Source organism: Malaclemys terrapin, chromosome 1 (genome assembly GCF_027887155.1).
Source record: "Malaclemys terrapin pileata isolate rMalTer1 chromosome 1, rMalTer1.hap1, whole genome shotgun sequence".
NCBI lineage: Eukaryota > Metazoa > Chordata > Testudines > Emydidae > Malaclemys > Malaclemys terrapin.
The window spans coordinates 274,098,025-274,111,597 of NC_071505.1; the positions used below are offsets into that span (position 1 = coordinate 274,098,025).

At 47.0% G+C, this 13,573-nt stretch overlaps 1 protein-coding gene across 1 annotated transcript; it reads right to left on the reverse strand.

The window, feature by feature from the left end:
- Positions 1-1,085: 1,085 nt before the first annotated feature.
- On the reverse strand, positions 1,086-1,883 carry LOC128839533 (modulator of apoptosis 1-like). Its single transcript, XM_054032635.1, has one exon. The coding sequence runs from the start codon at positions 1,881-1,883 to the stop codon at positions 1,086-1,088; it is 798 nt and encodes a 265-aa protein (XP_053888610.1).
- Between the last annotated feature and the right edge of the window lie 11,690 nt (positions 1,884-13,573).

The window sequence follows — 13,573 nt, forward strand, 5'->3', positions numbered from 1 at the left end:
TAATAAGGGTTGGTGCATGATTTTTTGATCCCCATGATCTTACAAAGTTCTTTTATTAACCGACTTTTAAAATTCCGTCTCTGATTTGAGTGTAGTCTGGCGGGCAACCCATAGTGGATGAAGAACTTTTCCCACAGGATCTTGGCAACCGTGGACGCTTTTTGATCTTTGGTGAGATAAGCCTGGGCATAACGAGTAAAATGGTTCGTGACCACCAAGATATTTGCAGTACCCCGGCAGTTAGACTCTAATGACAGAAAGTCCATAAAGACAAGCTCCATGGGTGCAGAACTCGTGATGCTGACAAGAGGAGCCGCTTGCTTAGGCAGAGTCTTTTGTTGGATACATCTGGTGCAGGTGCGAATATGGTGGGCGATGTCAGGCCCCATCCGGGGCCAATAGAATTTTGCCTGAACTAGGGCCTCCAATCGCTCGACTTCCAGATGCCCCATTTGAATGTGGCCGGCCTCTAACACACCTCTCCGATACTTCTGCGGTAGCACCAATTGCTTAGGGTGAGGCCTCTGGGGATGCTTTTGCCCTCGGTAAAGTTGTCCATTCCAAACCAATAGGTGATTCCATTTTTTTAGCAAAAGGGCCTTCTCTGGATGACTTGGTCGAATAGCCCTGGGATCCTTTCCCCTTTCCAGTGCATAAAGGATGTTCTTTATCCATGGATTAGCTCTCTGGGCATGCTTCACCTTTTGATTCTTTAGTTTGGGCAGCTGAGGGTCCTGTACTCTAGTAAAACTTGAGTAGACTATGGGTATGGCGTCTGGTGGTGCACCCAGACAGTCAATTGCTCGTTTTCCATTGGCTGTGGATTTTTTCTCCATAATGGATACCCGTTGGCATAAAGCTTTCAATTTAGGGGTCTCCACATTCATTTGATTATTGGGTAATAAATTCTTAGAGTGAGGCTGCCGAGACAAGGCATCTGCATCCATGTTTGTTCGACCGGGTCGATACTGCAGAGTGAAATCATAGGCAGAGAGTGCCCTACTACGGATAATTTTGCTGTTGTTTTGATGTATGTCAAAGGGTTATTATCGTTTTTTACAGTGAACTTGGCCCCATAGAGGTAGTCATGGAACCTTTCTGTGATGGTCCATTTCAATGCCAGGAACTTCACTGCTATCAGTAGTACCGTAGACACTCTCAAGAGCGGTTAAATAGTTTTGCACTGTGGCTGCTGGTTGTGAGTCTTTTAGGGCTCGGATAATTTGCATGGCAGGTCCCCTCAGACTCTCAAGCACACGTTTCCACTTCTTAGCATCAGAGCATTCCCACACTTGGACAAGTGGCACCGTAAAATCCCTCCAGGTCTCGTAATTCTCCTCCCCTGGGGGTACAGGTGACACTCCCAAGAATGAACGTAACTGCTTGTATGGAGCACTTTCATATACCGGCCTTGATGCATCTTTGAGAGTGTTTTCTAGCTCTTTGGCCCATCCCACCAGGCTGGGTGCTGCAGGTGTTGGAGCCCCTCCTAATGCCAAAATTAATTCTTCTTTTGTCCGCTTCTCATCCACCATCAGAGCTTGCAATTTTTGTGCTAAAGAATCCACCTCAAGTGACACAGGCACACTAGGAGGGGACCGCTCTGCCCCCAGAATTGTCCAGGGAATACCTTCTACTTGCACCTCTTTGGGCACTTTATCAAGATGTGTTTCCTTGGAGTGAGTACATAGTGCTACCATGCCCTTCACTTTGTGGTTATAAATACGGGTGCGGACCTTTACTCTCCCCAGTATTTCAGCTGCATCTAAGCTCTCCTCAATTTCATTTGGTTCCATCTCTTCTGGGAACCCCGCCACCAGCACAGCTTTGGTTACTGGGATTCGTGCCCATCGGCACAGGTCTTCTAATAATCCTCTCTCCATTTTTTTGTTTTTAAATTGAGATGAAAGTCACTCAGGAGTTTCTTTGCTCTGTGAAGAAGAGCCCAGGGTGCGCAACATAGGGGTGTGTGTGTGTGTACTGCAAAGTCCCTGTATGGGCCACCAAGTGTAACTTTAGCGCCCTCGTTGCCAAAATGGAGTCTGCTCTGCAGGCAGCTCTGGCCAAGAGAAGGCGTGCGCAAGAATGCACCAGAAGAAATTCCTTCCATCCCAGGGGCACCTGTTTCAAACCCCCCAGAGTGAACACACACACCCACAGAAAAAGTACAGTGAATATAACAAGGGAAATATTTATTTACAAAGGGATAAAAGAATAAAAACAAGGGGAAATATAGGGGGAGCAGGAAGACAGGGCTGCATCTAAGCGAAGGCCCCACAGGCCCAGTGGTAGCACAGTCTGGAAGGGCAGACACTGAGCAATGTGTGTGCACACAAAGTTCAAAAGTCCTAAGCAAAGTTCCAGTCCAGTGGTAAGTCTTGGGTGCTCCTGGTCGTCTTCGGCGCCAGTGAACTTTCCCACAACAAACCCCTCCGGTGCCCTCTTCTGCCGCTCTCTGCAAAGCCACACAGAGCGACCACCTCCCCACTTAACTAGCTAGCAACCTCCCTCCTTGTCCCCAATGCAAAGTCACAAGCTCCAGTACTCACAGCCCCATGCAGCTCTGGGCAGCAGTGATACTGGGTCCAGCTCCGGCCTGTCCTTCTTGGGCAATTCCTCCCTGGCACAGTGCTCCTCCTGGCTCCTGTCCTGGGGTGTCCCCGATCGGCCCTGTGCTTCCCAAGCTTCTGGCAGGTTCTCTGCTGCTTCACTTTTCCAGTGCCTGCAGGCTGCCTCTCCCTCTCCCTGGAGCTCCAGCGCCGCCCCCTAGAGTTTCCCTCCTTTTTTCTTACTATCCCCCTCCCCCTTAGGAAAAAAATATAAAGGGCCATGCTCTCTAAACCCCAAAGGGGTTACATGAGGGAAAGAGAGTGGGAAGTATGAGAAAGAGGGGAAAATTGAGAAGGATCAGTTACCAAAAAAAAAAATTAAAAATAAAAAAAAAAATACTGTCTTCCACACACACTCATCTCCACTACCACCACCTTGAAATAAATTAAGTGATCCTTTCTGCACTTCATCCTATTGCATTCCCAAGAACAAGGCCAGAGAGAAAAAACCATCCCCAGAGGTAGCCACTCTTCCTAATATTGGGCCTCAAGGCAGCGGAGACAAAGCAGAGCTGAAGCAGCAGGCGCAAAAGGGTCTGTACCAATCCTATTATGTGTTCTCCAGTGTACTAACAGAAACAAGATTAAAAAGAAAAAAAAAAGAACTGAGTGAGTCTATCGTTTTTTCTACAATTGTGGCTCAATTACAGGGAATGTACAAAGACCATCTCTCTGGGTAATGCAACTAACAGTTCCTGTACCTCCCTTACTTTCTGATTCTCCTTTTTCCTCCAGGGAATAGTTCCATAACTTTGTAACTTTATAGGTATTATTGGAGGAGATTGGCCTGTTGACATAGTCTAGAGCAGGCGTGGGCAAACTTTTTGGCCCGAGGGCCACATTGGGGTTGCAAAACTGTATGGAGGGCCAGGTAGGGAAGGCTGTGACTCCCCAAACAGCCTGGACCCTGCCCCCTATCCGCCCCTCCCACTTCCCGCCCCCTGACTGCCCCCCTCAGAACCTCCGATCTATCCAACCCCCCTGCTCCTTGTCCCCTAACCGCCCCCTCCCAGGACCCCCTACCCCTAACTGCCCCCGGGACCCCACACATATCCAAACCCCCTGTTCCCCATCCCCTATCCACACCCCTGCCCCCTGACAGGCCCCCCGGGACTCCCATCCTTATCCAACCCCACCATGTCCCCTGACTGTCCCCGGAACCTCCCCCGCCCCTTATCCAACCCCCCAGTTCCCTTACCATGCCACTCAGAGCAGCATGTCTGGCAGCCGCGCTATTTGGCAGGAACGCGCAACCCCGCTGCGCAGAGCGCTGCCAGCGTAGCGGTGTAGCTGCGGGGGAGGGGGAACAGCAGGGGAAGGGCCGGGGACTAGCCTCCCCAGTTGGGAGCTCAAGGACCGGGCAGGATGGTCCCACGGACCGGATGTGGCCCGCGAGCCGTAGTTTGCCCACCTCTGGTCTAGAGCCATGTCCTGACCCAGAACTGGTATTTAGACCTTTATATAATTGATGGTATGCAAGCTGTATGTATCTACCATAGAACTGCTATCAGACTCCCACTGATTTCAATGGGCTTTTAGTCAGGCACCCAGAGTGGGTCACTAACAGACAAATGATTGGGGTAGAATATCACACACTTACTCAGCTTGGCATGAGAACATCCTCTTAGTATTGTTCTTGTGGAAAGAGAGGGGAAATTGTTACCTTTCCTCTCCTATGTCTCATAGGCAAGACAGCAGAAGAGAGGTTTTAGGGAGGATGTGAAAGTAAAGGAGGTGGCTTCATGAACAGATTTTGGGAGGGCTTTCTAAGGAGATTTTCGATATTATATTCTGTTTGGTCACATTAACATTAATAAAGGGTTATTTGCCTTTTTGACTGCTGTGACACATTGAACTGATGCCTTCATTGAGCTGCCCACAGTGATGCCTAGATCTTACTGCCAAAGATGACAAACAATTCAGAACCCATCAGTGTATATGAGTAACTTAAATTGTTTGAGCATGTTAAACAAGGGAATGTGAGATGAAAGGATGAGCTCTGCTTACAAGAAAGAAAATGGAAAGCACTGTAAAAGGGATATAAATGGGTTGGTATTCTTGAAATGTACACTCTCTTCCTAGATTTTTACTGTTGTTGTCAATAGGAAAAATTCTCCTCTCTGCTCTCGATTGGGTGTCTGCTACCCACAGCATGCATCTCTCTTGCATATTCTGCGTATAGATTTTCACAGAAAAAAGTTCATCATCAGGGACCTTTTCAGTTTTCAGGGAAAAATGACTCTTTCAATAAAAACTGCAAATTGAAAATTTTAACCAAAAATGGTTTTAAAATAATTGTTTTTCCCCAGTTTGTCATTAGTTTAACACATAAAACCCACAAAATTTTGGTGTGAAATTTGGATAAATGTAAAATACAAACATTTTTTTAAATTTTCTGAAAAAAATATTAGTTACATCTGGTCCCAAAAGGCCAATCATACAGGTTCTTCTGTGTTTTATCTCTTTGGAGTCAGCAAACTTGATAACTTCTGTGAGAGTCCAGTGAGAGGGACTGACAGTGCAGAAAGACATCCTGGCGAACTCAGGAATTGGGGTTCATTGATTATTACCTGTAAGGCGGGGCTTGGACTGTCAGAGTACTGAGGAGTTTGCTAGCAAGGCAGACAGGCTGGTGTGTCAGGAAGCTGACTCCTAGTTTGGTAGCAGCAAAGCTCACCCTTACTGAGGCAGAGGGGTAACACAGTGGCTCACAGTTCTGAGTGACCTGAGCAAAGTGTCAGAAGACCCCCTAGATATTGGCATGGCCTCTCACGTCAAAGTCTCCTCCTTGTTGTTTACAATATTTCATGCCAAATTCTAATATGATTTTTGTCCAGATTTGTTTACCTGGACTTATTTGATATGGCCCAATTTTAACTTCCAACATAAATATCCAGCTCTTGATGAGTCCATGGTAATGCCTGTTGGACAAAAGCAATGTTTTAGGAGGAAGTAAGTGAAGTGGTAGGACAGGAAGTAGGAAGGGATAAGAAAGAAGCTTACTAACATATTTTCCCAAGTATTCTTTTGTAGGATTTAGGATATACTTTTTATTTCAGGTCCTACTGCTTTCTTTCTGCTGTGTGCACTCCAGAGATTTATGCATCAGTGGATATAGTATCAGTTTCCCATTGTTACATGACAGTGGCTGCCTACATGCTGTGAGTTTAAAAATTTATGACTTTGTAATGGAAGAAAACGATCCAATTCTTCTCCATAACTTTGCATAAAAGATTTACAATATAAAGGTTAAGGCATGTGAAAGTTTAAGTGAAAACAAAATGCTTTTTATTTGTTTCACATCTAAAATGCCTACCTTAGCAAGTGGGTGTCTTGAGAAATATATAAATATACATTTCATAACAAAACCTTCAGCCAGTTCACTTCACAGTCATTAGTGCAGGGTGGGGACCTGCTAGCCATAAACCTGATGTGGTTTGTCCTGACTGCTGCATAGGGATGTCCTCTTAAAGAGACATATCCCTGCATGGTGGTAAGAGCCCTAATGAGGGTACGGACAAGCGGAGGCAAAGCTGCTGTAGTTTATCGGCTCCTGCTCTGCTGCTGCCGTAGAGTAGTCTCCCTTTAGTGCCTAAGGGATTAATGCAGTTAGCTAGATTTAACGTTCATCAATGGAAGGACCGACTGCTCAGTTGATAAAGTTTCATCCTGTTGTTAGATGCAAATTTTTAAATGAAAAAAAGAAAAGAAAAATTGAAAGTCACTGTCTTCTTTATTTTTTATTTATTTATTTTTAAAATTCTGCTATGCCCTGCAAGTCACAGTTAAAATGGGAGCTCCCATCCCCTGCTTTTCATTAGCAACAAGTGATACTGTCGGCTGGCGGAGTGGTAGGAAAGAGGTCTTTAAGCAAACTGAGAGGCCTGTGTTAAATGATCAGGCTCTACAGTGTGTTTTAGTAGCTTCATGCCAGCTTGTGTTCTGAGCCTTCAGTGTCCTCCTTCCTGAAGCCTGATCCTCTTTCTCCAGATTTACTTGTCAGACTACACCCAGGAACTTGGAATCTGAGGGTATGTCTACACAGCGACTAGACACTCGTAACTGGCCTGTGCTAGCCAGCTTGGGCTCACGGGGCTCAGGCTGCAGCTCTTTCATTTCTGTGGAGAATTCCGAGCTCGGGCTGGAGCCTGGGCTCTAGGACTTTGAGAAGTGGGAGAATTGGTCCCAGAACTTGAGCTGCAGCCCAACCCTGGATGTCTATACGGCAATGAAACTTCCCAGACAGAGGCGGATTAAGGTTTCCTGGGGCCCTGGGCCCATGGCTCTGCCCACATCCCCACCCCTTCTGCCTGTTCATGGGGGCCCCCCCCTGTTACACCCCATTCCGCCCACCCCACAACCTGTATGCTCCTTTCTGCTCCCCTCTCCCCACTGTGGCCCCAAGACCGGAGAAGCTCTGTCCCGGTGCCATGGCCCGGGGCTGCAGCGCAGAGTGAGAGCTCCTCCAATCCCAAGGCTGCAGTGGGGGTCTGGGTGCTGAGGCTTCCTCCACCACCCGTGCACTTCTGCAGGGGACCAGGGTCAGAGCGCTGGGGCTTCTCCCACCCTGCCTGGCCCTTCTGCCGGAAAGCAGGGTCGGCTGCAGGGGTTTGCCCTGCCGCCCAGCGGCTTCTGCCAGGAACCTGTATGGGTTGGGGCACTGGGGGCTTCCTCTGCTAGAGAAGGGGGTGGGAGGCCACTGGGGGGGCTTCCCCTGCCCCACAGCTTCTGCCCAAGATGGTGTCGGGGGTTGCTGGGGGAGCTTCCCCATCCCACAGCTTCTGCCAGGGAAGGTGTGTGTGTGTGTGTGTGTGTGTGTGTGTGTGTGTGCGCGCGTGCTGCAGGGGCTTCCCCTACCCCCATGGTGGCAGAAGCTGGGGTCCCCCAGTTGGCTGCGGCCCCTGAGCCTGGGCCCTATGGGCTGGGTGGCTAATGTGCCACTGATACCAGCAGCCCAAGCCCCGTGAGCCCAAGTCAGCTGACATGGGCCAGCCACAGGTGTCTGGTTGTTTTGTAGATGTACCCTTAGGATATGTCTATATTGCATTGTGAACCCAAACTCAGACTCAGGTTTGAGCTTAACCTCCCCACCATTCATACATAGATTTATTTGACTTGGGTCCGTAAGCACTCCTAGGACCCACCCGTCTGAGCCTGAGTCCTGCTGAGACTCCTCTCCAAGCCCTGTCATTTTAAAGTGTGGCTGATGCAGCGCAAGCCACAGACCTGAATCAATATGTCTGTGTAGTGCAGTATGGATACATTAGCAGAGTTGTGAGACTTGGGTCCAGCAATTGTAAACCCAGGTCTGGGTGGGCTTGGAAACACCAAGTCCACAAGCACAAGACCCACAGAGCTGGGTTTACAATGCAGTGTACAGAGTGTACACATACCCTAAGGGTCCAATCTCACAAACACTTACTTACATGAACAGTCCCAATGACATCAGTAGAACTACTCAGATGAGTAAGAATGCATGCATGAGTAAGCTCTTCAGGATCAGGCCCTAAATTAGATCTAGGACAACAAAAGATATTGAACGAAGGGTACAGAAGGGTGATGGTGCCAGGAGAAGGGTGGGGGTTAACAACAATAAATATTCATGACCTAAGCTATTGTAGACACACCCTGTTACCTTTATTTGAATTGTACATGTAGCGTTTAGATATTATAAATTTGTTTTTTAATATCAATTATTATATTGCATTAAGGGTTGGATTTTCAAATGCGCCTAAATTCCCACCCTTAATAGTTTGAGGGAGCAAAGGCAGGCAAGAAGGCAGGAGTGGCAGACTGGGGGCCAGCAATGGGGAGCTCCCAAAGGAAATGAACGGAGTTATCTGATTACATTGTCTCTCTGTTACATTCAGGGAGAAAAAAATAGACTGTGTGCTGAATAAGGGTTTGATTGTGCTGTTTAGGCACAGACAGTAGTAAGGGCTGGTGCAGAACTATGCTGACCTAGGCGAAGCACACGTGCCCACAGATGCTTCTTTTACACAACTCTTACTTCCCCATCTATGAAGCCAGCCAGTTATGTTGGGGGCGGGGGAGAGGGCTGTGGAGCCATGGCTCTGCCTCCTTCCCATCCTGTTTGTGCACCCCCAGAGGAATATGAATGGAGGAACCGGACTACTCAGGATTAAGAGAGAGAATCTCTGTGTGCTTTCTGTTGCATTCAAGGTCAGGCTCTTGTATCCTATTTATTTCATAGAAAAGGAATGAGTGGATTTGGGGAAAACGCTAATTGGGACAGGATAAACCCAGTCAGAATTTCAACTGGAAGTGACTTTCCAACTTTTGAGTCTGAACATACTACTTTGTGGCACGTCAGTGGCTCTGCTAATCTATTGCAATAACCGTTTGTCTTACTGACAGCTGAACTGAAGAACTTGGTGCTGGTGCCGAGAACTCCCTTCTGAAAGTAATTATCAGTATTCACCAGATGATTTCAGTCCCTTATGGATTCTGGAAGAAATGTTCTACCATTTTTGAAAGATGACATAGTTAGCAATATCTATTTCTCTTGGTACATTTGTGCACTATTCAGTCAGCCTTCTTCAGCCACACACATTGTGACTTGAATGATGAAGCAGGAATAATAGACGTGTGGAATAATGTGGAGGGGGTTTTGTGGTTGCCAATCATAGGGACTCTGGTGACCTATAGTTTAATATAGATTGTATGCAGGAATCCTCTCCCACACATTGTGTATGCTAACGTAGTGGGAGAAAGTTCCTGTGTAATGCCCATAATAACCATGGGTCACACCAGACCTCCTGATGTTATGTAACCACACAAATCTTCTTAAACACTTAATCCACCAAAACATCCCACCCCCAAACTGTTCACAGTTAGAGTACAGTTTAATTTTAACATTAGAGTGATATTTTGAAGATTTATTGCATTAAACACTGAGGATTAGTTTTATTTCTCAATGATTAATTGTGACTATTTTTATTGCTGTGATTTAGGGATGAACTTCCACATCTGGTCACATAAACACATTGAAGCAGATTGACTGTTGTGTGTCCAGAGAATGGCCCCTTTGAGTCCAATTGGATATGTGTGTGTGTGAATCCAAATGCAGAATTCAGCCCTTCCTCTTATTGTGTGAGATGAATTTGCTCAATGGTAGGTCAGCAGAAGCGAGTGTAATGAATCTGCTTGGGGCAAACCTGCTGCTGCTTTCTTCCTTCTGCTCAGGAGGGACATAGTTTGCCTGAAGGGGGGGAAGTTCTGTGGCTGCGGGAAGGGCAGTTGACAAGGAGTGGACCACAGCAATGTGGTGTTCGGGGGCTCTGGGAGGAGCATGACAGTTGGTTGAGTGCTATTTGGGACTTAGCAGGTGCTAGAGCCTGAAGGCCTAACCCAAAGCACCTCCAGCCTGAGTAGTGGTACAGAATGTGCTACCTCCAAGGTCTATTTTAAAGTTGGTGACCACATCATGCCAGAGACCACATGAAAAGGGGACAGTGACATTACATAAGCAAATGCGTAGTTTATTATCCCATAAAGGCACAAGGTTTTATTCTGCTGGCCTTGAAGTCAATGGGGTGGGGGGAAATGCTGTTAAAAAACAGGTCCCACTCCAGCAAAGAACTTAAGTGCTTAACTTTCCGCATAGAACTGCTAATATGATTAAAGCTAATCATTTTCAGGGCTGGATTGTGGGAAACCTGTGAGCACGGAGTGAGTTGCTCAGTATTGGAGTCGAAGATCTGAAATCAATCCGGGTCCAGGCCAGCTCAAAACTGCAAAATCAGAGACTGTTACCAAATTGAGAGCGTGCTGCAAGAATCAGGGTCAGGCTGGGCCAGGGTCTTTCACTGGAGTCAGCAATGGTAGTAAGTAAACCAGGATCAGGGTCAGGAGCCAAGCCTAGGTCAAGAGCCAGAAGTCTGGGAACCAGGTGAGTCACAGTGAGTTACAGTGAGGAGCAGTGAGGGATGTGTAAGTGTACACTGGAGGTCTGTATTGCTTAAGCATTTCCTGGAAATGGCTTCCTGGTGTATATGGGAAGTGCCAGCCACTCAGGGAATCATGGAGGGCTGTCACTCATGCATCTTAGGGCGGGACTTCCTGCAGTATCTCTCAGTAACTCTTGGTGGCAAACTTCCATGGGTGCTTTATGGCAATGAGGAAATGATGCCTTCCTCAACCACCACAGACCCTGCTTCATAGATTTTTACATCACCCCCCTCTTCAGGTCCTTCCTTTTCAGGATGGAACTGGGCTGGGCTTGTCTGGATGACTCTCACGAATCTCTCCTACTAGGTTGGGGGCATGGACATGGGAGGCGGGTTCCCAAGTACGCTTTTTGGGTCTATATACATCCCTGTCTACAAGGATCCTTGGGTGCATTTGGAATAGAGGATGGCATGCATCCCATATTCTTCACGGTCTAAAAGTGGAGGAGTTAGTTTGGCCAGAGAAGCGTACCTTTCTCAGTGTAGGGTTTTAGGCTCGATGTATTGGGGAAGCTGTAATCTGAAAGCAACTGAGTTGACTTTCTGGCATAGCTGGTCCAGTTTGTGGGAGGGTCTACTGACAGAAGATGCTTCAAAGTGAGCCTGATTTTCTGGCGTATGGAGAGGGCCAGAGCCTTCTGGCACCCCTTGTTGCATACCACTTTTAAGCTCTTGTCATGTTCTCTAGCTGGTCCTTAAGTTCCTCTTGGGTATGATGGATAGGCTTGAATGTCGTCCCTCATGCAGGGCCAGTAGAAAAAGTGGGAGACTGTGTGTGAAGTTTTACAAGGACCAAAATGTCTTTCCACTGGGGCATCATGACAAAGATGTAGTATCTCAAGGCAGGGGGCCTGGAGGGACAGACATTGAAATACACTACTCAATCGTGATTGGATTGGTTTAGTTGGGTCCCTGAGCACTTGGAAAGTGGTTCCCAGGTGAGGGGGTCCTCCTTCAAGATGGATGGAATAAGATCTTCGTAAGTTGCTCCAATAAGGGAATTGCTGAGTTTGAGATGATATAGTGGCTCGGCGGTTAGTTCTTCACCCTCCTGGTAGTACTCTTCTTTTCATGATAAAGCATCAGCCTTCCCCATTTGGGACCCAGGTAGGGTGGTGATGGTGAACTTGAACTGAAAGTAACAGAGGTCCCACTTAACTACTTTTAATTTAAAACTCAGCCCTTGTGGAGATACTTGAAATTCTTATGGTCTTTGAAGCCCTGTATAGGGTGTTGAGGTCCCTCAACGTGGTGATGCCACTCCACAGTTTTAATTCAGAACAGCTCCTTATCTAATATTTTGTAATTTCCTTCCTGTTGGGTGAGCTTGCAGAAGTAAAATATGCAAGCCTTGTTGGAGTTCAAGATGGTGAAGAGTACTGTTCCAAGGGCCAAGTTGGATGCATTGACCTCCACTATGAACAGGCAGACTGGGTCAGTCAAGGTATGCCAGGATGGGGGCTGTCATGAAGACAGACTTGAGCTGGATGAAGGCATGCTGGACTTTGGGTGGCCAAATGAACGGGATGTCTTACGTAGTAGCGAAGTCAGGAGACCCATTTTTCCTTATAAGTTGATGAGAAACCACAGATAAACACTGGCAAAGCTCAAGCAGTGTTGTAATTCACAGGAGTTCCGGGGAGCTCCTCGGTGGTGGATTGCTGCTATCTTTTGGGGTTCTATCTGAATGCCCCTTTAGATGATATATCCCAAAAATTCAATGAAGACTGGGCAAAGAGGCATTTTTCCAATGTGGCAAACAGCCCATGCTTCCACAGCCTTTCTAGAATAGATTGGTCATGACAACAGTGTTTTTCTGGGTTCTCTGAGAACCCTGGGATATCATTGAGATGAATGATAACACACTGATACAATATGTCCCTGACCATGTCATTTACAGAAAGTTGTGGGGGCATCGGTTAGGCCAAATGGCATTACTAAGCATTCAGAATGTCCGTACTGGATACAAAAGGTGTTTTTTCCACTTGTCCCTGGTTCTTAGATTCCCCAAAGGTTTAGCTTCATGAAGATCCTGGCTGTTTGCACATGATGTAGCAATTCTGTGTTCAGAGGCAGAGGATATTGATTGCAGACTGTGACCTGATTTAGGGCTCAATAGTCCACACAAAGGTGCAGTGACTGATCCTTCTTCCACACAAAAAGAACTTGGCCCCCTGCTGGGGAGGTAGATGGATAGATGAAGCTCTTCTCAAGATTTTCTTAGATATAGGTGTGCAGTGCTTCCAGCTCTGGTTTGGACATGGTGAATATTTGTCTATATGGGGTCTTTGCCCCAGGCTCCAATTCTAAGGGACAATAATTGTCCTGGTGCAGGAGCAGGATGTCCACATATTTTTCCCTCAAAAAGGTTGGTGTACTCCTGGTATTTCTTGGAGATATGGGGTTCTGGGCTCAAGGCAATTTCTCTCTGACTGGCCCCCACTGCCCTGGGTTTTCCTTCAGGTGGTAATGTCCCTTCCTGGTGAAAAAAGATTAGCATAGATGGGGATTGCAGGCAGAGTTTTTGGTAATAATTGGAAGAAAAGTAACTGCTCTTCACACTCCAGGAGTTACATGGGCTGTGCTGCTTCAGCCACAGTATACTGAATGTTATTCAGAAATGCAGAGAGTGGATCACATTGAAGTGTAATAATTTGTGGTGCTCTTCCACTCTGGCCTCTAAGAGAACAGTTTCCTGGGTTACCAGACCAGATGACAGGGGTGACTCATTGATTGTTTATCTGAGGTCCAGTGAAAGTTTGGGCTGAAGGGGAATTTGTAGGGTCTGGGCCACCTTTGCCTCTATAAAATTATTGGCAGTGCCAGAGTCGATCATTGCTAATTGTAGGAGAATCAACATAAATTCTCTGAGGACGCACAATTGCAGTGGTATCTGTAAGTGTGGAGAGGCTCTCTGGGGTTTGGGTTGTTCTCTTTCAAGGTAGGGAAACTAGCTACGGTCTTGGCAACCAGTGATGCCCAGGTTTTACCCCC